The sequence below is a fragment of the Branchiostoma lanceolatum genome, chromosome 14, assembly GCF_035083965.1.
Source record: "Branchiostoma lanceolatum isolate klBraLanc5 chromosome 14, klBraLanc5.hap2, whole genome shotgun sequence".
Classification (NCBI taxonomy): domain Eukaryota; kingdom Metazoa; phylum Chordata; class Leptocardii; order Amphioxiformes; family Branchiostomatidae; genus Branchiostoma; species Branchiostoma lanceolatum.
The window spans coordinates 13,602,933-13,628,694 of NC_089735.1; the positions used below are offsets into that span (position 1 = coordinate 13,602,933).

The 25,762-nt window shown below is 40.2% G+C and overlaps 3 protein-coding genes across 3 annotated transcripts; 1 reads left to right on the forward strand and 2 right to left on the reverse strand.

Annotated features, from left to right (window-relative positions):
• Positions 1-10: 10 nt before the first annotated feature.
• LOC136449013 (uncharacterized) lies at positions 11-7,508 on the reverse strand. Its single transcript, XM_066448771.1, has 6 exons — positions 7,397-7,508; positions 5,525-5,609; positions 4,436-4,522; positions 2,489-2,588; positions 721-868; positions 11-127 (listed from the first exon to the last, which is right to left on the reverse strand). Exons 2-6 carry the CDS (start codon positions 5,593-5,595, stop codon positions 117-119), a joined length of 417 nt encoding a protein of 138 aa, XP_066304868.1. The 5' UTR covers positions 5,596-5,609; positions 7,397-7,508; the 3' UTR covers positions 11-116.
• A 1,080-nt stretch (positions 7,509-8,588) lies between these two features.
• LOC136448818 (uncharacterized) lies at positions 8,589-14,474 on the reverse strand. Its single transcript, XM_066448466.1, has 7 exons — positions 14,360-14,474; positions 12,548-12,625; positions 12,057-12,137; positions 11,391-11,478; positions 10,264-10,414; positions 9,643-9,724; positions 8,589-8,890 (listed from the first exon to the last, which is right to left on the reverse strand). The coding sequence occupies exons 2-7, from the start codon at positions 12,601-12,603 to the stop codon at positions 8,713-8,715; spliced, it is 636 nt and encodes a 211-aa protein (XP_066304563.1). The 5' UTR covers positions 12,604-12,625; positions 14,360-14,474; the 3' UTR covers positions 8,589-8,712.
• A 2,537-nt stretch (positions 14,475-17,011) lies between these two features.
• On the forward strand, positions 17,012-25,251 carry LOC136448467 (core histone macro-H2A.1-like). Its single transcript, XM_066448033.1, has 8 exons — positions 17,012-17,328; positions 18,108-18,214; positions 19,274-19,531; positions 20,586-20,729; positions 22,049-22,139; positions 22,695-22,784; positions 23,442-23,616; positions 24,171-25,251. The coding sequence occupies exons 1-8, from the start codon at positions 17,157-17,159 to the stop codon at positions 24,334-24,336; spliced, it is 1,203 nt and encodes a 400-aa protein (XP_066304130.1). The 5' UTR covers positions 17,012-17,156; the 3' UTR covers positions 24,337-25,251.
• The last annotated feature ends 511 nt before the right edge of the window (positions 25,252-25,762 follow it).

Consider the following 25,762-nt stretch of genomic DNA (forward strand, 5'->3'; position numbering starts at 1 on the left):
GTTAACGTCTGTTTTTCGATTTTTGCTGCCGACTCATTCCGTTATAGATGCTTTCCATACTTAAACCGCTGGGTGTCGTTGCTGATCAGTTGTTGGCAGTACTAGTTCATGGTGTTTCAGAAGCGATCTGAAAGAAATCGGGAACAATTAGTAGACAAAATATCTAATTTCTCCTTCCAGTGCAATGTTTTGTGGCGAGGGTGCCTCTACTTTACTTGGTGATAATGAGTTCCACCAAGGGGGTTATATCATTGGTTCAATTCTACGAATTTTTAACACTTCAACCCTGGGTTTAAAACTCTGATACTTGTCTTTTCTTAGCCTACGACAAGCTTTCCTGAGGGGTTATGGAAAGCATAATTCTACAAAAATAGTGTTAGTAATTGGCCATTAGAGTGATTCCGCGCTAAGGATTATCAAAACAGATACGCTAGCTATGGTGGCCAAACTACCCTGACAAGTTATTCTCCCTATATGCTAGTTCGGAGTTGCTACTACGCATGTGCAGTGTCAAAGGTGAAGGCCCCCGAGACGTGAACAAAACCCGGCGGGCGTTCTTATGCAAATCAAGGCAATGTCGAGACGAGCACTGTTTTCAAGCCGGGGCCTTCACCTTTGACATTGCACATGCGTAGTGACAACTCTGAACTAGCTTATTTGGCTAAATCTTACTATTTTTCAACCAGTGTATGCAATGTTCTTTTCTACCGTGGTACTTACTCAGTTGTTTCTCTGTGTTGAAGGCGTTGTGGTAGGTGGTCTCCCACATCACGGGCATGCCGTACACGTCCCGCTGGACCTTGTGTAGAGTCGGCGGCTTGGCGGGGCGGGGAGGGTCCGGGTCCCGGTATGCCGCGGGAGGAGACTCCTGAAAGTCAAACAGACCCGTCATACATTCGTTTTCGTTTCAAGGCATCCTCATTTTAGGTGAAGCATGATGCTTTTTCAAGTTGCTAGTGGTAGTGCAATGCGGCTTCGCTACGGCTCACGTTTTGGGCCAAGCACACCGGGTCACCCCTACTCTTCTCGATAAGTGTGTTGGGTTCTTTTACGTGCAGAGGTTTGGCGCTTAATGCTAATGCCTGAAGCTCCCTCATACACGGGGCCGCCGGCTTTACGTCACCATCCGAAATGACGAATGCAATCCCTTACAATATGTCCGAGCTCGAGTCGACCCCGAGGATCGAACGCGGGCCCTAGGATCCACGGAATTTGATCCAGATGGCGAAGAAGCGGGGTTGCCTTACCGCTTGCGCCACGGGGACAAGATAACACGAAACAATAATAATAGTCTTTATTGCATATTCCTGCCCAGATGGGCTAAATGCACAGATGACCACACGTGGTCTATAAGAAGTATAATGCAAAACATGAATTGATAAAATGCTACATTCTAACATTGAAAACTAAAAATAGAGAAACTGTGGACTATTGCCAAACTAATGTTGATCACCCACACTAGTTTCTTCTCTCTTTTTGAAACATTTGGAAACATGACTACATACTTTGTCTATTATATGTTCGTCCTTACATGACATCAGGTATATGAAAGTGTCCTGCTTTGAAATTTTTGTACATTTCTTGTCTAATTCTATTGTCTTAAACAGCGATCGGCGCTCATCTTCATATAAGGAATAATGGAGTAAAAGATGGGTTGGTTTCATTTTCAACATATAAATGGTCACAGAATTCGCATGTTCTATTATTCAGAGGGCTACGGTTATGCCTGCCAGATTCTATGTGTAGGGAATGGTCACTGATGCGAAGTTTACATATCGCTAGAAATAATGGAAAGATAAAATGAGCGAACAGACAGACGTCAAGCACATTTGATAAGCATTTTAATGATTTCTTTTTTTTCTTTCCCTCTGTCTCTCTCCCTTTCTTTCTTTCTAGTTCTCTCTTTCTCTAGTGTGTTGAACGCCTCGTCTTGACCAGGAATATTAGTAAGTTAATGTCCTCATTCACCGCTTGCTTTGCGCTTTTGTTACAAAGCAGACCTGGAAGTTAAGTATGATATATGCCATGATATATGTCTTGTTCCTCTGCAGTATGCATCTTAGGGTACTTGAAAATATTTGATGGGAACTAAGCGTAGTGTAGAGGTCTGCGCACTCTGCCATTCATCACATCTGTTTCAGATTCCGTGTAGCCAGTGGCCCTGAGTTCGCGCCCGTACCTAGACACGACTGGAAAAGATCATACTATCGGATGGGGACGTAAAGCCGGCGGCCCCGTGTATGAGGGAGCTTTAGACCGCCAAACCTCAGCACGTAAAAGAACCCAACACACTTATCGAAAAGAGTAAGGGTGACCCGGTGTGTTTGTTCAAAAACACGCGAGCCGTAGCGAAGCCGCATTGCACTACTAGCTAACGAAAAAGCGTCATGCTTCGTCCTCAGTCTGAGGTTCGACCGCTTTACCTTACCTTAAGCGATGATTAGATATTCTTAACCTTAATTACTTAGAAGAACAGAAGCTTCCTTACCCCCATCGCCACAGGCGGCTTTCTGGTGTCCTTGACTTGCGCCATGAGTGTAGCGTCTGGTAGCAGGGAGCTCAGGTCTAGGGCCGTGCCGTTAGATATACTGGAACGAATGGAAGAATGGTTTAGAAGCTTGAATGTCAGCAGTTGTTCAGCAGCTTCATGCCTTCAGTGTGTAACGCCCCCTGGCGGACCGCTGAGCTCATGCCAATCATGCTATTGCTTAATCTCCAAGCAGATCTATAGGTTGCGAAGACCGTATCCATTTTTTTTGCAATAAAAACTCCTGCCAGTTGGATACTGTCTTTGCAACGTTGGGTCTGCTTGGAGATTAGCTATTGCCAACGTAGAATCAGTTCACCATGATAAGGTCGGTCACATTAGTGAGAAAATATCATAGGGAAAACAGTTTATCAATAGTTGAACAGCGGTTTTTTACAAGGTTTATCTTTATGTTTGGTTCTCAAGGAGATGGGAATACTTGTTTCCTTGCCCCCGGATATGATACGGTATACGAGGGGTGATCAATAAGTCCTCGGCCTCGCCCAGAAATAAGGTGCAGAACTCAAATTTGATGGCATAATTATGTAGTATGACATTTTTTAGCAATATCCACCAGATTTCAAATCAATGTGGTCATTACTTTTCTATCGACGTCCATCTAAAAATCAGTAGGTAAGTGGCGAGAAAAACAAGGTTGAACTGTGATCAGAGCTGAGTGAGTGGAGCTCCTGGTGCCATGAATGCCATGGATCGGCAAAAAATCTTCGAAGACATTGTCAAAATGTTAGATAAACATTTCCTTCTTATTTCTCAAAATGTATGGCAAACATTTCCTTCTTATTTCAACTATAAAGAAGCGGAATATATTATCTGACATTCAGCAGAGCAATTTGGCCCGCACACCTCAGGTCGCAGGTCAATTGCCCATGTCTTTATCATTCTACCTCACTTAACATTACTAGGTGTTGCCTACAAATCAATGATCACAATGATTTTTATTTTGGTAGACATTCATAAAAGCGCTAGCCTTTATAGTTTTAGATCGATCATTCCCCAATATTTAAGTTGTGCGCCTTATTTCTGGGTGGGGCCGAGGACTGTGATTGCGTGCTGGTGCTGAACAAAGGACGTCAGCTGTTATATTTACAGTAAATATGAACGAAGATATCTCGCACAAGAGGTTGAAGATATATCCAAACATCGTGTCACGCACTGATTATTTTCTATCAACTGACGATTTTGTTACGGTGACGCGACATTCTAACACTCTATGTACAATATTTTGGACACTGGAACGTCCTAATATTTGTGTAGGCGTCGCGAACAAAAGTCGCGCCCCTTGCTAGGCGAAGAAAGGGCGTGAAATGCTCAAAATCTCTTTAGTCTATGTCCATACGTAAAGCACGTCTAGCTCTAGAGCTCCCACAAAATGCCGGCTGCTTGGCACTTTTCAATGAAACTGTTATAAATCGCTACAAGTAGCCATTCACATTGTCCTTGCCTACAACGTCAAGAGGCTTGTACATTCACATAGACGTCGCCCAGAGCCCCAGATCAAATAACCAAGCCCTGGGTACAATACGCCGGAATGTTTACGTACACAATCGGTGTTCACATTTCTTCCAACAAAAAATAAACATTTCCAGTTTGCCCACCTTTCGTAGAAACCCACCAAATTACGAAGTGTATACGTTAATCAATGTTGTTCATGTTCGGGGTACAGATATGTTTAGGAAAAGATTATCACAACCGGACGAAGCAGGAGAATCTAATATGTTTGGAATTGGAAGAAAATAGTGCGTGGCACAGATACATACATTGCTAACGTTACACAATTAAGAAACAACTGGTATAACTAGCTATTTATCGGCAAGAACACATACTAGAAGCTATGGGACATGTTGAATACTTAGCAGAGTGATTGGAATATGTTTTGGTGACACTTACTTGTCGTCTGGCACCACGATCTCGGGGTGGACTCGGGCGAACTGGGAAGGGTACAGGCCGTTGACGTCTCTTCCTTTGCGGTAAACGCTGTCAAACAAGACGAAAATGTTTGAACACTCTTTGAGCTGCACTTGTACTTTCTTTATAATGGGTCGTGTGGCGTAACGGCAGGGTTTTCGGCCCAGAACCCAAGGGTACCGGGTTCGAATCCCCTGACGCCACCGATCTTGTGCCCATGGGAAAAAGGCACTTTACACGACTTTCCCCACTCCAGCCAAGTGTAAAAAACGACTGCATTATGTGTGTGGGTCACGACAACAGCAATAGCTGCCTGTGTCCCACGTGTATTGCACTGTTGAAATTCCAATAAAATCCAAATCCAACATGTTTGAACACTCTTCGAACTGCACTTATACTTTCTACAAGCTTAGACGAAATGTAAATAGTTCAGAGTTTCTCCCTGTTATTTCAGAAACATTTATAACTTACCACTAAGCACATCTGAAAAACAAATTCACACTTGTTAACTCTAAACTTCATCGACATATTCTAACGTTACGCATTGATCGAAAGATCACAAACGGCACAGTGTAGCTTTCTTACCTTTTGGTGAAGGTACGACTCTTAAGCGTTGTCACACTGTGTAATTGTTGTCCCCCACGGGTAACTTAATAATGAGTTAGCAAACAAGATGTCGGTAATACAAGCCTGGGTGACAAACGTCATCTACAGACCGCTAAGGATGATGGGAGTGTCAACAAAAGAAACCCTCCATACATTAACTGGTTTGTTCTACGTTTTAGAAATGTAAATTGAAGTTATATATACACACCATGTGTTTATAATATATCTTTAGACAATGTTACATTTATCTGTTCGTTCTATAATATCCAAACAGATCCATCGGTGGAAAGACCATATACAAAGGGCCAAAAACAGTATCGAACTTGCACCGGTGGCCAGTTGGATACTGTTTTGGCCCTTTAGATTTGTCAGTGAGTGTGTTGCCACCCGTAGATTTGCTTGGAGATTATTCGTTATAGTCTTGTCACGCTTCCAAACGTGATATAATTTTACACCAATTCTTACTTTTTGCCTGATTCCTCGACATAGCTGTGATCTTTGAACTCTCTCAGTTTAGTAGCAGCAGCGCTCGTCATGGCGTAAGGTTACTCTGAAAGAGATGAAAACAACACTTGTTGAAGTTTTGATCAAATGTAATAACTGTTAACTTTGGTTGATATTTTTTTTGTCATTTGTATTCGCCACTGATCAGTCAGTATTAGTTCTTTTTGTGATTTATATTCTCATGATTCTGTTGATATGGACTTTTCATATCAATTTGTCAACATTAGTTCTGTTTAATTTCAATATTTTGTTATCTTTGGTCGATACTGATTTTGTTATATTTATCTGCCAATGAGGCTGTTATTACTATTATTTTGGATGTTACTTGTATTTACAAAGCAGTCCATTTCTGTTTCCACCTTTTGCTTATTGTTTTGGATCCGTGGCTTATGTTCATTTTCCTGTACTTTGATTTTCTAAACGTTTGTATCATGTGTTGTTCATTTTGTGAAATGCAATAAAACAATTTAAAGAACAAAACACTGTTTCAAGCACAAGTCTAGTTCAAAATGCTATGACACAATACGAAAACCTGAATGAATGAATGAAGACATTTAATGTACATTCTTTACCCACTTGGATAAGTACCAACAAATGAGTAATTTACAATTACATGTATGCATTGTCATGTTATTATTAGTAAGCATCAAAACGCAGATTGAGAATCCCAAATGATTCCAAGTTCAAGCCTGCTTCATATACCGTAAATGAATTTAAGTTCGCGTGGTTTTTATTTCGTGAGGTGAAAATGGAATGTTCGCGGTGGGGTGAAAATGGAATGTTCGCGGCAGCGCTATAGTTACATGCTGCTACAGTGTTCGACAAAAATGTTTGCAGTGGTTTTGAGTTCGCGGTGAAACGGTCGCCGCGAAAACCGCGAACATAAAACCACCGCGAACATTTCTGCATTTACAGTACTTTAAAAAAGGCACTTTCTGGTTGTGCTGTAGAAATGACTGGTGTATTTCCAGCCATAGCATGTGGTATCCTGGCACATTTGGAGTTTTATGGCTCTTCTTTGTATTCTACATAATGTCCTTGTTCGTATGTAAAACAACCTGCTATTCGTTTCGCTGTACGCAATATCAGATTATGTCAATAGATTTTCATTTTTGCCCCACTTATTCCATTCATATACTGATCATTTCCTAGCAAATAAGTAATTGTCTCATAGCAACATATTTCGTGTTTCAGGCGATGAAATATATTTAGCAAGATTATATTTGACAAAAAACGCCAGTAAACACTACGCTGACGATGTCTTAAAAAAACTACACAATTTTTGACATGAAAATTGCATGCATTGTTTCCGAAGTGTCACCAAACTTAATACATGTATCATATCGTGATATTTGGCCTATATTTGGGCCCCAAACAGAGACAATATTCATTCAACACCGATACGTGGCGAGTGGATATTCATGACATCGGTAGATTTGAACCAACACGATCGAGAATGTATTGAAATTGTGTTGTTGGTCCCAGACGCATCACCTGACTAAATATTGTCGATATAAATGAATAAAAAAGACTCTTTTTACACAACCAAGAGATTGACCATCTGTCACCTTCTTCAAGTCATTTCTGACTGGTTCACATAGTAATGCAGCACAGGTTCAGTGACTTACCAACCTGATGAAACTATTCACGGATGTCGATATAAATGTCTGACTTTCGTATCGGGCATCATCCAAACAATATCGTCACCATGGACGGCTATTTTGTAAACTATCCTATGTCAGCACAAAAAATATCCATCAAAAGACCTGCAAGTCCTTCAATGATCTACTCTTTCAATCGTTTCCTTATATAAACGAAATTTTCACGACTTACCTGAATGATTCCTGAGAAAATGCTGGCAAATCAAGAAGACGAAAGTTTGAATGGACAGACGCGAGTATGTGCTGCCGCGTTCTGTTAAATCACGGTGTTGGGCAAGGCACTGGTAAGGTTATACATAGCAACGAAAGCCGCATGCGCCTACGCTGGCTTGGCTCTGTTTCGGCAGTCCCGTCCTTTTGTGTTGTTGCCATGTTCTTCACAATAGCCGTCATACAATCTCCTTCATAATTCATGTGATACGTCTCTCAAAGGACACTGTGTGTAGCATGAGTCTGTCCTGCAAATCGTCATGCATGGCCGCCCTCTCCACGGCTAAACCTATCGGCATCCAGTCAGTTTGTCCCATACTATATCTCATCTCTAACATGTCCGCGTTTTATTTTTCATCCCCATTGTTATTCTATTTCACTTTGCGTTACGGTACATGTACTTCTACGCCTTACAACAAATCCACGGAAGCGTCTTAAAAACTCAAACCAAGGAGCTCTAAAACCTCCTTACTCAAACCACTTCCTTTCCATGCCGTTTTGTCAAGACAGAGATCTACAGTATTCCCAAGGAGCGATTGTTGTAGTTCTCGTAGCGTAACGGCACTAATCGTTAAACAATGCTCAAAGCACAGTTTGTAATGGAATCCTGCCCTGTCTTTGACCGGACGAAACTGTAGCCGTTGTGCTTGAATGGCCTTCATCTGAATGAACTCCGTATCCCACACCATGCACGCTGTTTGATATCCAAGCAGATGTTTGGGGTGGAAGATCGTAATGTATTCTAACTGCTGGACTTCTAAGACACGGACCATGGGCTATGAGCTGCCAGAGAAGAAGTTATCTCCCCCCCCCCCCAAGCTTTGTTAGAGAGTTTCTAAACAAAGGTACAGTGTTTTTGGGGGGGGGGGGGGGGGTAGAGAAAAGCGATCATAAAATACTAGTATAAATGGTCTTTATTGACGAAGTTGATAGAGTTTTAACATATGATTTTGAAGTAAACATGCTCTACAGAGAAAGATAACAAAATTGATAACATTGCCCACATAGTGGACAGCATAATGCATAACAATTCCAATGTAGCGTACTAGTAATAAAGTCTTTCTCATGCACGTCAAAATGTGTCATATCTCCTTATCATGAGACTGAATGTGATACTTATTTGTGATGCTTCATTGGTGTATACACATTTCCGTGTTTATATTGAATATGCTATTGATAATGACAATCATCAAATATGATTATGGAATCTCTTTATAACTTTTGACCTGAGAAATATAAAAGCGCGTTTTATTTTGCACTTTCCAGGCAGTAATGTTATCAACGCCAAGAAAATTTGAAAGGCTGGTTGTATGCAGAGCCGTAGGTTGTCTCGAAACGCATTCTGTTGCCGAAGATATCTTTCCTAGTAGGGACGCTAGAGGGCGCTGTTTCAGGTCGACGCCATAACCGCCTGTCGATGTCAGGATTGGTTGTTTTGAACTCCATAGGACTAGACCTGAAAGATGACAATGCAAAGCTCAGTTTAGAACTACACGTGTAATGTTGTGGATTCCTCGACAAAATAAGGTCGACAGCTATGTTCAATAAGCGTTTACATTGTCACAAATATCAACTGACAAAAAGAATATGATAACAAAGGTATCGAAGACTTTTATAGTAAATAAACTTGATGCCTTGCGTCTTGAAATATAAAAATAATCCGCCCATATCTTCCGTCCTCCCCGCTTAAAGGCATCCAGAGCATTTTATGAGGCTTGGAACTTGAATAAAAAACTCCAATTTCTAGTCATTCCTACACATAGTAATTTTCAATAACACTATACAATTACGTAGCGACATTAAAGGAGCAAAGATACGATGTCGTTGTGTGGTGAGAAATGATAAAAGATCTAAGCCCTAAAAGACTGATCCTGACTGTCCATCACAATTAGCGGTTCGACCAATGAGAGAGTGACTGCATGTTTTAATTTTGCATTTCCACGTTTTGACGGAGGTGGGCGGGGCTATATGGTATCGGTCTATTCACACTATGCGTGTGAAACTAAAAGATCACCATGTAGCTTATTTTTGTGCCGCATTTGAGCACTAGTACTTTTGATGAGAAATCCGCACACAAATGTGGTAAACCGGCTTTAAATGTCAATTTCATAAAGATTATAGCAACTAGAATATTTCCAGTTTTCAAGCCTCATAAAATGCTCTGGGTGCCTTTAAGATTTACATCGATAGATACACAAGTTGACTTACAGCGCCTTCCACATGTACGACTGGAGCGTAGGAGGGGGAGGCTTCATACTCATCATCATCTCACGCAACTCAGGAGGGTGACCTGGTAGGGGAAAAAATCACGTGCAGAAATTAGCCTTTTTTTCTCACCGGGTACAAAAGGACAACAATTAGTTACTGTACTAAAACAGCAGTAGCTAATTGAACTATTTAGCACATATTCATTCAGAGTTTTGGTATAAATCTGGTGTCCCAGTCCTACCTTAAGTCACTGACGAAAGACAGCGGATGCTGTCTGAAACGTCTGACTGTTTCAAAATTTTATCCAGTTGCTTGAGTAATTATTTTTGGCGTATCTTACTACCTGGATGTCTAACCTTCATCAACGTATAAAGGAGAACATAATTTCTGGAAAAACTGCATTAGTAGAATCGACATCAAAGACAGCATAGGACAAACAACCATGTCGATACTTGTCGACTTTGATACAAAGCGCCTACATACTGAGTCATTTCAGTGGGTAGTGCTTTCATGGAGATGTTTCTGAGAACACTTTTGGTGGAGGTTTAGATCAAAGTTCTCAAATGTTTGAAAAAGACAGACAGACAGGCAGACAGACAGAGAGAAAGAGTGAGAACCTACCGAAAGCCCAGCGCCTGTCGTAAGACGCCTCGTAAGTAGACTTGGCAGGGTACTTCTGGATCGGTACCCCCCACACGTCACGCTGTACAGCCCGCCGTTCTCCAGAAGCCGTCACCGGTCGGCCGGTTCTCATCGACTCTTGTGCTCTTTGCTGATAACAACAACAATAATAATAATAATGATAACTTTATTGCAAGTTCATGCCCGAAGGCTAATTGCAGACAAACAAGTACATGGAAATACATGGGAATCAAAAATAGTTATCTAGTCTACTGTGAAAGTTCTAAGTTAACTAAGGTTGACTATGGCTGTGGTTGGGTTTGACTTCTTTTTTGAAGGCAGTGGAAAATGAAGAGACCCACGTTTTGTATCGTAAGTGGGTTTGTTGATTTTAGTAGTGATATGGATTTTGTATATAACAACAATAACAGAAATTATTTGTAAGTCTTGAATTCAAAACACATGGAAGGAAAACCCTGCACAGAAACCCAGGGAAGACATCCCTGCACAGAAATCCTAGGGAAGAAACCCTAGCACAGAAAATCCAGGGGGATGAAACACCCCTGTCAAAAAAAGCCCTAGCATATAGGGAGCACGACCTAGACAAAAAAGCCAGTGGGAATGACGGTCAATGCCCCCTGTAGATATATGTAACTAGGGAGCACACCCTAGCCAAAAAGCCAGTGGGAATGACCCCTGCAACAATATGTAACTGTGTATATTTGTGGAATTGTAAACGTGTAATGTTAATGTGCAGTTATGTTGTGTACTTATGTATCGTTCGAATAGAATTGTGAAAAAAATATTCATAAATGAATGTTTCTCCTCTCGTTATACACTTAAAATATGGAAAACTTGTATCTAAGATTCAAGTAGATCAAAATAGACGTCCACATGCAAGGCTTGAAAAACTTTTTCTGGCCGGTATTTTCCATCCTTCTTTTAATAATATTGATTGATTGATTGATGGTGTTAAACCGTTATAACGTCTATTTCAGCTATTGCCCTTACTTACTGACGCGCTCAAAAAATCCAACGGCTTATAGGCTTCTCGGCTTATAGGCTGAATTCTATTTCAGAATCTTACTTCTTCAGATGGTTTTACTTGAGTTCCCGTTTTTCCCTACCTGTGCATGTTTGATCTGTGCCGGGGCTGTGGTTGGTCTAGCCGGCGCTGTCTGCGGCCGAGGCGTAACACCTTTCCCTAGAGTAAGACTGAAAATAACAAGAAAACAGAGAACGAACGTTATGAAGCAAAAATCAACAACTGCAATCGTCTACACAACTTGCGATGTGCACCTCTGACTGACCTGAAGCCGAAAACCAAAAACAGAAATTTGACTGGAATCTTATAGTTTGTAATCCGCTCCGCCCCTTAGGCTTCGCCAAAAAGGAACACAACTTAAACGTTCAATACTGCACGAATACACATTCTGACGACTGCTTGTTACAAAAGTTGGTTTCTTGTATCGTTCTTTGCCAATAATGTAATGTTTTTTAAGTATATGTAAAATCTTGATGTCTAACTGTAAACGAGCCTGTTAATTCAGCCTTGGTTCTGCCACGAGGCCTGTATTTGTTTGCTGAATAAATCTGTCATCTATACATACATTTGCTTGATACGTTAAATATTACTGATTGCGTCTTAGAAGATTATAACTCGTTTACGTCCAGCTCAACATTCACAAACTAAAATCACACAGACAACGTGCGATATTCTACCTTACATTACATTTTATATTTCCCTCCCGCTAGGGGGAAAGGGGAAATATACTGTGTTCTTTAAGCCTCACTTGTCTCTCGGCTTGGGTGCGTGGACACGTCCGTATTCGCCCGGCCACACACCTGTTACGTGCTTGCCTTCACGTATAGGGCTGAAACGCGAAGAAAAAATACATGACTTTAATTGTATACATACACTGAATTAAATCTTTTTTACTGAGATAGGACAACATATCAATCATATATTCATAAGCACTACGATATAACAGATTACTCAAATACGCACACGTACTAAGATACGGCACAGTATCACTCATATACGCACAAGTGCTGAGATACGGCACAGCATCACTCATATACAAGTACTAGGATACGATAACGCATATACACACAAGTGCATGTACCAAGATACGACAATCGGACAATGTATTGTTCAAATACGCACATGTACATGTATATGTAGCTATTAGATACGGCAAATCATATATACACACACAAGTACTAAGATACGAGAGTTACTCATATACGCACAAGTACTAAGATACGATGAAGTATTACTCACTTGTGTTGCACATTATGGCCCTTGAATTCTCGCAGTTTGATCGATATAGCGCTCATGGTGCTGGATCTGCATTCAGCTCTGTAAGACAAAAAAGGACAGATTCAATTAAAAATTGCTCCAATGGGGGAAGTCCTGTTTCTGTGGCTTCTGAAGTTGACGACAATCGGCCACATTACGTACCATTAATGAATCGAAGTAGGTTTTAGTTCTAGCTCCTTACAGAATGGAAGGTCCCGACTGGTATCTAACGAAAACTTTCCCCCCACACGAACAAAAATCAGTATTTAACCGAAAACTTGGGCCAGTCCGATCAAAATGATCAATGTCATTATTTGAGAGAGGACATTGTACCCAGGGCAACATATCGTGTCAACAACTTGACCTTCCTAACAAGAATAACACTCCGAACAAAACTTCTTGGTGGTAGGTTGCCGTCTGAAAGCACCGCCGGTGTTTTTGTAGTCCCTTTGTTTACTCCAGTGTTTACTTTGTACGTGGTAACGCTTGGGCGTTTGGGTGGACTTCCGGGTTAGTTTGGCTACTACGTGTTATACTTGTGGTCAATTATTGGTGTAAAATTCTTGTGTTTTTTGTGACATTTTAGATGATTATCAAAATTCACATAACCACACTCTTACCCCCATTAATTGTCGACAAAGAATTAATTTTCAGTCAGTCTCGAATCACTCTTCCTTGGTTTTTATAAAGCCTTCGAACTGGTCGAGTTTACGATGAAAAATCTGTAGACTTTGCTCTTAATCTATCCCTCAGCATGTTTGTGAGTAATTATCCAGCACTCGTAACCGGGCATTACACATTTATGCACGCCTAATAGCTTGATTAATGGGCTTAAAATGCCATACAACGTGGTCATTTAACCACATAACTCACCGTGGGGTATAATGGTTTTCTTTCAAGCCACACGCTTGTCGTATTAAATATACATCCCGCTTTGAAACATATCATGTGAAAGTGCGAAATGGTTCCCAAACGCTTTTAAATCACTGAAAGTTGATTTTAGAGTTAAGTAAGGTGTACGCTGAATAGTTGTTTCCCTCGTTTCTTATCATGACATGGTCACAGCTAGCGATGACACGTTGAGTTTATAAATTTTCGGAAAGGTACCGGCTAAGCTGTCTCTGCTTTTTCTGAAGACAAGGGACACATTTCTTGTAACGTTTGCCATCTTGGGCTGGATAGCAAACAAGGTGTGGTAACTAAAACATATCAGTTGGGTGTAGTTAGGACAACAAGGATGGGCCTTTGATATCGGGATATTTACACTACACGTCCGCGATTGTTGTGGCTTTTAGCTGATCAATTACGACCTGTGTACATTGCAAATCCCCCAAGCAAAACACTCTTTTAAAACTCTGAGCTGAAACTAGTTTGCAAAACTACTACAATTACTAAACCATTAAAGGGACAAATCAACCGAGCAATATCATATCGATGCTACACTAACAATTGCTGGTCCATATGGCCACATAGGACTGCCTGTCGATAACAACAGAACGGATGAAATTCCTAGGAGTTTTTAGATGTTTCCGTCGATTTCATCACACGTTAGCACTGTAACACACTGTACAAGAAGACCGAAAACAGGCCACACATGGCACCTATGTCTGCGTTTTTGGTGTTTGTAGATATAGTTGTTGCCGACACATTCTATGCAACTGTGTTTTGAGAATGGAATTTATTTGTTTCTTCCGAACACTGATTTATTATAGTGGGTTTAACGATAGAATATCCTTATACTTACTATTACGAAGCCAAATCTACCAGATCAAAAGTCTGTACTTGAGAACTTACCTTAACTTCTTAGTGAGTGGACGCGAAGTAGCACTGCCTCAAGTCATTTTCTTCCCAAATGCCTTGGTGTAGTGAAGTTTCTCAATGAGAATCCTTCCCCCTGGTTTCACCACGCTCTACTGAGCACGAAAATCCCTCTTTGAGTAGTCTGAGTGCACATGAATCAACACTCGGTTTGAGTCACCTGAGGGACGGTACATTAGGCATCGCGGTGGATCGAATTGTGAGGAAAAATCCCAAGCAAACGCACGCAATGGTCCAAAACACGTCATTTGCCTAGAAAAGTGCACTTGAAAGTCTCAAACATTCACTATCACGTTTTTGTTTTGGAAGAATTATACAATTTGGAACCTCCCCCAGAGTAAGTCATGGTTTGTCCCGCAGGCGACACGTTCAGTAGCAGGACGCCGAGACGTAGCCATGGCGACGGGTCGTTTGGCGCATGCCCAGGTCTCCCCCACGTTGCGCTCGGGTTACCATCGCTGGAAAGGTTGCAATTTGTCAATGTCTTTGTTTCCAAAGCAAAGAAAGGGTCGGGTGGCGTTTAAATGATGAACGTTTCATGTATTCATTATTGCAAGGCCCTTTAAATTGAATTCCACAACATTTAGAATATGGAATACTCTCTCGTATGTTGTCGAAATGCCAAACGTATACGTATGCCTGTGACATCCATTCATTGGCTTGTTGCCTTTTAAAAAGATAGCTTTATCGTTTTAAAACGCAGACAGGTAGCTAAGTGCATGTTAGGTTGTCCAAAGAACAGTTAGTCGAACATTGTAGGTATGCTCCCCCAAACCGACAATGTAATCTTGAATTATGGCCTAGATTCCCAAAGCTTAATAGTACACAAAATCAAGGAGGTTTTATATTTAAAAAAATCAGCATGAAAGAAAAATTGCCTTTAATTACCTTCGCCGAGAAGGTTATGCAGAGGGTAGCGTTTGTTTGTTTGTCTGTCTGTTTGTAGTGGCACAGCATAACTCGAGAATGCCTCGATGGATTGTTTTGATATTTAGTATGTTGGTAGGTTTTGATGAGACCTAAAAACGATTAGATTTTGGGCCCCCTAGCGACTTCTAACGGTACTGCAGCGGAACTTCCTGTTGTGATATCTCGTGTTCCGGACATGCTATGGAACTTATTTTTGAGTGGTAGATAGATCTTTGGACAGAGAGTAAGTGGTGTGGGTTTGGGCCCCCTAGCGGCTTTTTTGGAACTGCAGGAGCAGGTTTTGCATCTGACTTTGAAAGGGAATAACTCAAGAAGGGCTTGATGGATGGTAATGATTTTTGGTAGGTAGATAGCTTGAGTGATGATGTCCATGATTAGACACTTCTTATGCAAATCAGTATCTAATTTGCATAATTAATGAGGAAAGTTTATACATCCGCCAAATTCCATAATAGGACTCTGAAACATGTGACATATGTAATTGAGGAAGAGAAAAATATTAATTGATATGAACTATGCAAATGAAGACCTCATTTGCATAATTTATGAGAAAAGACTATAACAAGATGGCCTTGATGGATGGTCATAATTTTTGGTATGTGGATAGCTTGTGTGATGCTTAGTATGATTGGACAATAATTATGCAAATCAGATTCTAATTTGCATAATTAATGAGGCAACTTTAGAAATCCGCTTTGTTCCGTGATATGACTATTCAAATTGTAACTGAGGAAGAGAGGACTGTTAATAGATAGAAAATATGCAAATGTGGGCCTAATTTGCATACTTAATGGGTAACTTGTATTATTCCACACTGGCAAATGACGGCAATTTCATACATTTAATACTTCTTTTGTGGCATCGGGAAGTTATATGAATGTTAACATCGTTGAATCAAATTATGTTAATAAGGGCCTCTTCTGCATAATTGATGATAAAAATTAGCATGACCTTCTTTGTTAAGCTCATAATTTGTTAAGCTGATACTTTGGACATGTTATATTCTAAGACAATCAACTAGTATGATTTATTATTGATGAGAAACACTCCTAATACGTCAGTCATAAAGGTTAAAATCATTTGGCGAAGGTATGAGGTCGTGGAACTCTAGTTAGTAAGATATGATAAGAATATTTGATTCAATTCTAACGTTAACTATGCAGTTTTTTTCTTTTTGTTTTGAACTGTACCGTTTTCTTCCTTTCTGTTTGCTTTCCCCCTCTCTTCCCTTTTTCATTACGTTGTTGAACCAAACTTTTTATTCTTCGGATTCGGCTGGATGTTTGGATTAGGATCTGTCGTTTTGAAAGAAGTCGACAGAAGTCGCTTTTCCAGTGTACGTGACGACACTGCTGAAACTTGAGGCATGTGTCTTGCATGTCCCGTCTTGTTGTGGCTGGGAGATGCATCATTCTCCAAATTAGTACAAAGGGGCGGGGCCAAACCTTCTTATCTGCTCTCTGATTGGCTTAGATCTGGAGCAGCTTTTACGTCATCCAGTACGCTTTGCGTCAGCACCCCTTTGATATATAAAGATATTCCTATTCTATGTCCCACTATAAATACCGTACTTGGTCGGTAATTCTGGCCTTGCTGATAAGAAATACTAATTTGATATTCTTGTGGGCACAAAAAGGTGTTTATAGAAGATTATTTATCTGATAAACTGTTTGACTTGACAATGTTGCGGGAGGGAAACCGCAAGACAACACAGCCGCCAGAGGGGGCTCACCTTTGATACAGACCTTGTTTTTAGAGCGAAGTTCTTCTCATCATCTGCCATTTTCTCGTCTTTAACGCCACACATTTTGGTCATTATCTCCTGTGCACATTCCTCGGCGGTATGTCTGCCCGTGGTGGGAAGAAGAGGGTGAAGGCAGTGTCTCGGTCGGCGCGGGCCGGAGTTATTTTCCCCGTCGGACGGATCTACCGATACCTTCGGCGAGACACACACCACCTGAGGATCGGTATGGGCGCTCCGGTCTACCTGGCCGCCGTCATCGAATACCTGAGCGGTAAACAGATGTTTATATCGTACAAAAAATAGTTTATATTATCGTTTTATGCGTGTGAAAATATGAATCTTAGACTTGGTGAGGGCAGCCATTTTTCTTTGCGGGTATCATTGCCATCTTGCTGTGATGTCACTGAATGAATGCATAAACACTAGAGGGGGCGTGGCACATGTATAAGTTCCTCATCTTCTTTCATTCGATATCTGTCGCATAATTTCAAATCCAAGGACCTTAAATTTTCTATCAAAGTGAGATCAAGTTTGGATCTATTGTTTAAGGCAATGCCATTGTTGTAAAATATTGGACAAATTGCTGTTGAATATACCTGCTGACATATAACATTAATGTCAACAAAGACTTTTGTCAGTCAATGAATGCCCTGAATATTATAGTGAAATACAAATTATTAACAGACCATCAGAGTACATGTGTATATCATCAACTTGATATTTAATAAATAGCTATCCAAAAGAGTTGTCAACCTCTGTTCACATTTTGAGAATTTTATTCTTTTTGTTCTTAAGGTTTAAGTTTCAATTATTGAGTGGAATATACCAACGTGGAGAATAGAATTTGAAAGAAGCTATAACAGACAAGAAAACTAGCATATATACAACTCTCACATTGAAAGAATTTGAGCCACAGTACAATATTTGTTGATAGATGAGATATTAGATTTGTACATGTGCCGTAGTATTGTCATTATGACCTTACTGTCAAAGGGTCTGTTGTTTGATACAATTGTTTGAAATATCTAATTCTCATTTGTGTAAAATCAGCTGAGATCCTGGAGCTGGCTGGAAACGCTGCGAGAGACAACAAGAAGGGACGAATCACCCCGCGACACATCTTGCTGGCCGTGGCGAACGATGAAGAGCTGCACCAGGTAAGCTATTGTAAAAACAGGTCAGTTGTAGTGGAGCATCATTGTAAATGTTTGCTCCAGATCCTTAAGGTTCCGGGTCGGAGTTCACGCCCGACCAGGGTTGGGGTCATGACACGGTAATCTGCCGGAAGTGTGTGGTTGCCGTCACCCTAATTTCTGCCCCCTATTGCTTGGTGATCGTTTCAGCTGTGCATAGTTTTTTTGGATCTCCTGAAAAGCCAGTGAGTTGTAGTATTTTCGGGCCTGGTGAAGTTGGTTTGCCATCAAAGCCTTTTTATAAAGGTGACAAAGGTCACCTTTGTCGCGGACTAATATAAAAAGGCACCAGGTGAGGTTTTTTCGCCTGATGACCCAAATAGCAGCATTTTTAATGCATTTTCACCGAATTTGCGTCATCGGAGATTGCAAAAACGTTATCACATTACTTTTTTTATTTTTTTCATTTTTCAGAGACACTATTTACTAAGCTTTCTCAGCATATTTGCCGTGACCCCAGGAAAACTCTTTTTTTCCACCAGGTTCGATCAAAAAAGTGTAAAAAAAAAAAAATTCGGGTCCAAAATTTACATTTTACTATGGTTTCTAACCAAAATAAAGGGACAACAGACTATAGCGATAAAGACATCGGAAAGCAGTAAAAAAACGCCTTCGCTGATATGATATGATTACATTTTCCATTCTACTGTTCTTGGCGGAATTGTAGCCCCTCGACCTGAGGGTGTCGGCCTACATACAAAATCGTAAGAAAACTCCGGTCCGAGACCTTAACGTATACAGTGGAGAAGTTTTCTGCATTCAGACCTGTAGCAGATGGCTTAAACTTTACCAGTAGTTCACATGCCTGACTGCTATCTGTATCTATATTTGTTTTGTTTGTTTTGTTTATTTATTCAACCAGGAATACAGTATCACCGGTATAACCACCCTTCAGCGTAACACACTAGCTTTGCACCATAGGTGGCACTTATTTTTGTGACATCGTTCGGGAGAAAAACCAATCAACAGTCTGAGGCTGCATCAACACAATTTTCACTGGCTGCATGTTTTTTCCGAATCCAGCTCTTGAAGCACGTGACCATCGCATCTGGCGGAGTGCTACCGAAGATTCATCCCGAGCTTCTCACCAAGAAGCGCGGCCAGAAGCGCATCTTCGACGCGCTGCAGCCACCAATCCCGCCTCCTCCTGCCAAGAAGACCAAGACGACACCTCCGGCCAAGAAGTCGCCAGGCAAGAAGAAGGCAGCTGCTGCAACGCCCCCTGCTGGTGGAAAGGGAAAAGGCAAAGGGAAGGGTAAAGGGAAAGGAAAGAGCACAGAGGTGTGTTACACATAAAAAAGTAATAATTAGCCTAAGGACAAGTAATACTGTACTAAACATTCTGCTGATCTTCTCACATCTACAAGTTCATACAAATGATACAGGGCTAAATTTTCTCTCCTGTGTTTAATTGTTGTGTTTAGTTTTGCTTTGAATCCGTGGTCTATGTGTTGCCTTATTGTATTATTATTGTGTTTATTTGTATTTTTGCAAAATGAATAAAAAAAACAACTTTCACTCTAAGCCTCCATGATAGCCTAAGGACGTTTGTAGCTAGGGTGTCAGGGCAAAATGAAGTACTTAAGTAACAGTTGGTAACTAGAAAAGCTTTGGGATGTATGCAGTAATGTACTTGGTAATGGATGAAGCCTCTTTTTTAGGATATATATATAGGATTGCTTGTCTGTCCCAAGAAGTTTCTGCTTGGTTTCAGAAAGTTCAAAGAAATATTAAGGGAAGTAAATGACTTTGGCACTGTATACAGTCGATCTTTTTCAAAGCATGTTAACTTTTCAAACTGACCCAATAAAGGTACGCCAAAAATAGTTACTGAAGCAACTGGATAAAATTTTGAAACAGTCAGACGTTTCAGACAGCATCTGCTGTCTTTCGTCAGTGAACGATAGGACTCATGGGAAACCAGGTTTTATACCAAAACTCTGAATAGATATGTTCATGAGGTTAGGGCAATTTAGGATGTCTTGACGTTACAAGTCTTCCAAAGAAGATTAATTCAAGAGAAGGTTTTATGCTAATAGTTCAATTAGCTACTGTTGTTTTAGTACAGTAACTAAATGTTGTTCGTCCAAGTGCCTGAAAGTTCAACGCGTAGACGACCCCCCTTTCCTGTTTCCTGGATTTTACATCTCTCATATATATATTGCTTCTCTAACTCCCCGTTCGAACCAGCGGGATTCACGATCTAGGATGTCTGTGGATTCGAGATTGAATGAGTGTCCCTGGTTGTGTTTTAGATGGTGGAAAATGGCAGAGGAGTAGCCGTTAGCACTCTTTCTGCAATGTTCATTGACCCAATGAAGTTTTATCCTTACAGACCACGATAAGCACGGCTGACAGCACAGAAGACGCGGCGTCTGGCGGTGAGGAGACGACGGCAGCGTCAGCAGACAGCACCAGTCCTGCCATGGCCACCGGCATCACCATCCTGTCGGAGAAGAAACTGTTCCTCGGGCAGAAGGTTTGTCAATCTTCAGTTGGTTTGTAATGCAATTTGTTTGTTTGTTTGTTTATTTGTTTAACCAGAAATATATATCGCCTGGCGGCGTTTTTCATAGATTCCTGGGGGGCTCAACCCCTTACATGATAATACATGGCAACAATGAAAATGTCAAATAATAACAAATAATACAGGAATAAAGATTAACTTGAAAACATAACTATTCACCAAAAAACTGAAATTCTGATTAGATAATAACTGAAATAACGATAATGTAATAGACTAGAAATATTGGGTCAAAACATAATGATGGAGAATCAAAACAATGAACCAAACTTAAAAGTAAATTAACATTTATTAATCATAGATTATAAAATATAGATTAAAAAGAATTCCTCAACTGCTCCAAAACATTTCAAACCCTCAGTGCTGTCATTGGAGTCTAAATGTAACATTAATTTTGTTTTACTGACCCTGAAGATTTGACAGGGCCAGGATTTTGAATGAGCAGTACTGTAAATGCAGAAATGTTTGCGGTGGTTTTATGTTCGCGCTTTTCACGGCGACTCTTTCACCGCTTATTTAAAACCACCACAAACATTTTTGTCCAATACTGTAGCAGTATGTGACTATAGCATTGCCGCAAACTTAAAACCACCGCGAACACTCCATTTCCCCCTTAGCGCGGAATTAAAGCCATTCAAACTTAAGTGCATTTACAGTACTTAAAGTATTCCTTTATGTTTGGATCTCAAGTAGTCAGCCGGTATAACTGCCATTTGATGTAACCTCGCTACCAGCTTTACAGGTATGCAGCAGCAGCTGGCTATGTCACACCGAACAGCTTGTCACACTTAATCCTTTCATATTTATCTCTAACTGCTGTTTGGACCTATTTGATGAAGAAGCCCCAACTGTGGCATCGTGTGGCGCAATTGGTAGAGTGTTTCGCCCAGAACCGAGAGGTCCCGGGTTCGAAACCCCGATGTTGTGCCCTTGGGAAAGGCACTTTACATGACTTTCCTCACTCCACCCAGGTGTGAATGGGTACCTGACTTCGGTTGGGGAAGGTCGTATTGAGGTCACCTGCTGGCGCCGAATGGCAGCCGCCCAGACCCTTGCGACAGTTCCACAAAGTGCAAGTGTGGAGCAAATATGTATCTGTTCTGTATTCTGATTGTAAACCCTGCAGCAATTCAGCACTGGCTGCCATTGCACGGGTAATTTCTGCCCAATAATTAATGAATAAACCATTATTATCATTATTATTATTACAACTGTACTTGATAACAACAGGATAAAATGACAAAATAATGAGATGTGTTCTCGTACTTCTCCAGCTGACCGTGATCCAAGGTAACATTGTAAACCTGCCATCTGATGCTGTTATACACCCCACCAACGACTCCTTCTACCTCGGGGGAGAAGTCGGTAAGTTGCTTTGTTTCTCTCCTTGGGTGACTTTTAAGTACAGTTAAATTATTCTCCTGAGATCAAGGTTGTCTCCAGCTTTAAATTTTTTTCCGTACCACTCATGAGATCCAATGTTTCAATTTTCATTGTTAGATCTGTCATTTAAAGCCTACAAAAATACATTTTCAACAATTTTATGTCATGAAGTTCCAAATTTTTGGGACCGACAGGGTGACATTTTTCCGTCCCAACAAGCAACTTTCCGTCCTTGGACGGAGGGACGGGTCCTGGAGACAGCCCTGCCTGAGATACTGCAATGTGACTTTAGTTTAGTTTCAGTCTATTTGTTCTTCAGCCAGGTGAATACTATAACCGTTACATCTCAGGTAAGACTGTGAACCATTTTTCAGGTTTACCCAGGTTTAAACTATAAGGACAATTGATAAAACACAATAACTCTTCACATAGATACTAAACCAATAACAGTTAATGCCTTTGTTTCTTAAGGTAACATTAATATTGGATATCTTAGCCTTCCCATGTTTGTTAAATGCGGACTTGACACATTTGTAGGATCTGCATTACAAAAGGCAGGAGGAAAGGAGTTTGAGGGGGAGGTGAAGAAACTACTTGAAGCCAATGGTTCACTGGACACCACTGGAGGTATGCTTTTGTTTTTATATGTTGTTTTCTGTTGTATGAGTTCCAGTTACCTACCAATTTGATTCTATACCCCTCTGTGGTATGACCACAACCTGTTGGGTCCCTTGTGAATTTATGACCCACTTTCGAAACTGACAGCTGACACCTGTCACAGCATGCCTACAATGGAAATATAGATAATCCTCATTACATATGCAAATTCAGTCGCCATTTACATAATTGCAATTCCTTGTGCACTCTGTCTAAGCTACCTGCATAGTAAATAACTTGAAAATCTGTTGCTCCTTTCTTCAGTTATTCTCCTTAGAAGATTTTGACAAATACGCCATCGCAGTTCCAGTGTCACATACCAGAGGGCCCAAAATCGACCTTGACCTTTCTCCTCCAAAACTGACCTATGCGCAATAGATTCATACCCTTTGATTAAGTGGTTCTTTACTGCTAGCTGTTATATTATGAAAACATTTGTCAGCCTTTCTGCATTTGTCTTATTTCAGCATCAAAATCATCAGAATTTAGTTTCTGTATGGTATCACTGTGCCGGATTGGTAACAGTTGCAGAAAAAAATGTGAAAATCATATTAAGTTTCTAGAGATCAGTAAATCTTAAAGGATCAACAGGTACTGAAAAGAATCTTCCTTTCGGGTTTTTTCTAGCTGCGATCTGTCCTGGCCACAACTTCCCTGCCAAGTATGTGATCCACTGTAACGGTCCGTCCTGGAACACAGACAAGTGCCAGGAAAACATGGAGAAGACAGTTAAGAACTGTCTGGCCCTGGCCGACGAGAAGGACCTAACTTCTGTAGCATTCCCATCCATCGGAAGTGGTCGGTAGGTATCAAATCTTAAGATATATTCTGAAGATCTCAAGATTTTTTTATGAGTCTTGAGATTTTATTAGACAATCTTGAGATTTTATGAGACAATCTCGAGATTTTATGAGACAATCTCGAGATATTTTAAAAGGTCGCAAGATTTTTCCAAGATGGTTTCAAAGCATCTCAAGATTTTTTTCACAACATCTTGTACCTTGAACAGCGAGCAGATTAATGTTGGAATGAGCAGAGCACTTTGGACTAATGCTTCTGACTGTTTACAGCTTAAAGGTACATATCCAATATTTTGTGAAACACTTCTCTGATACACAACGGATCATAATGACTCCCAGTGGGGGTCTTCACGCTTTGTTGAAAATGAAAAAAATCTCAAGATTTATTCTGAAAATCTCAAGATTTTGTGCTAGATTTTCAGATTTTATGACACGATCTTAAGATTACACACCTGCGATTTCAGCTTCCTACAATAACCAGAAGTGGGTTATGCATGATAGAAGTTTTCCCTAAAGTGCCGTCTTGGTTAACCAATAATATTTCCTTCCTCCCCAGTGCTGGCTGGCCCAAGCAGGCAGCGGCCCAGCTGATACTGAAGGCCATCAGTAACTACTTCTCGTCACAGATGACATCGTCCATCAAACAGGTCTACTTCGTCCTATTCGACATGGAAAGCATCGGAGTCTACACCAGCGAACTAGCTAAACTGGACATCAACTAGGTCTTACATGACTGTATGTTCTCTGAGAGTAAGAGTTGATTTGACAGCCTTGTTTTTGAGCAAACACTAAACAGGATGGATGGATAGACTTTTTCAAAAACTCCTTCCCTTTCCTGATCACGTCCTTGAAAATGTCTTCGTGTTCCATCTTCAGATTTTGATCTGTTCTTTTTTCATATATGTATCAACAGAATTATCTATCACACAAAAATTTCTATTTGCCCTCCAGAGGTAAAATGGAATGGCCGGCTTTGACAGTTTGAGAGATGACAATTGATAAGTACTTGATATTAATAATATAAAAAATGATGATAAAATATGAGGGAGATGAAGTTGATATATTATTTTGCACTTCTGGAAGAAGTGATTATCAGATAGAGCACAACGCTGTTGCAGTGTTCTTCAGAAAAGTCTTTTGGGAAAATTTTGTAAAAGCAGCAAGGAAGGTAATTAACTTTTGTGTAAAAAAGCAACAACCATATTCCCAAACAAACAAGTAAGGTATTTTATTCTTACCAGTGACAATGTCAAAAGTGTGGAATTTGACATCATAATAGTTTACAGTTATACCTGAATACAGGTATTCATCATCGATTTATACATGTATGGATAATTTATTCCTTTTTATCACCTTAAAAAGGTAAAACTGAAACTATATATAGTCAAGTCAAAGGGAGAAAAGTATGTAGGAGTCTTATTTAAGAGCCCTACTAATATAGATTTGAGTCAATTTCAGTTGGTCATTTAATTGTTGTCACAGTGATGGTTCAGGCAACATTGTTTAAGATAGCCAAGATTTGCAAAATAACAGTTACTCAAACAACTGGATGAAACTTCAGAGTCACTATTTCTGCTGTCTTTTATCAGTGACTAGAATAGAAACTGGAGTTAACAATTTTAAACCAAAACTCTAAATTGATCAATTCAGAGCTTTCGGTAACTCCAGTTGTTTAGTTAACTGATGAAAGACATTGAGCTGTCTGAAACGTTTGACCACCTCCAAAATTTATCCAATGCTTGAGTAACTGTTTAATACCTTGCGTATCTTATTACCAGGATGTCTAACCTTCATCGACGTATACCCTGAATATCTCATTGGTATTCAGGAAAAATTTCAGATCAATTGAAAATCAATTGAATCTTAAGTTTCCAAACAGAATTCAAGTCAGGAGAAAAAAAAGGGTCATCAGCATGTAACTCGATTGTTATAAGACTGAGTTTATACTATTTCATTTAAGTGCATCTTTATAACTTTCTTGAAGCAAAAAAAAGTTTTCATACTTATGGCTGTTATTCACGAAGGCAAAGTAATATTGTCTATGGTATTTTATTTTATTCTTTTATAGTAAAACAAATTTTACATGCCTGTAACCAGGCATTATAACCTTAAATGGAATATGAAGTGAATCTGTGACTTATGTAGATC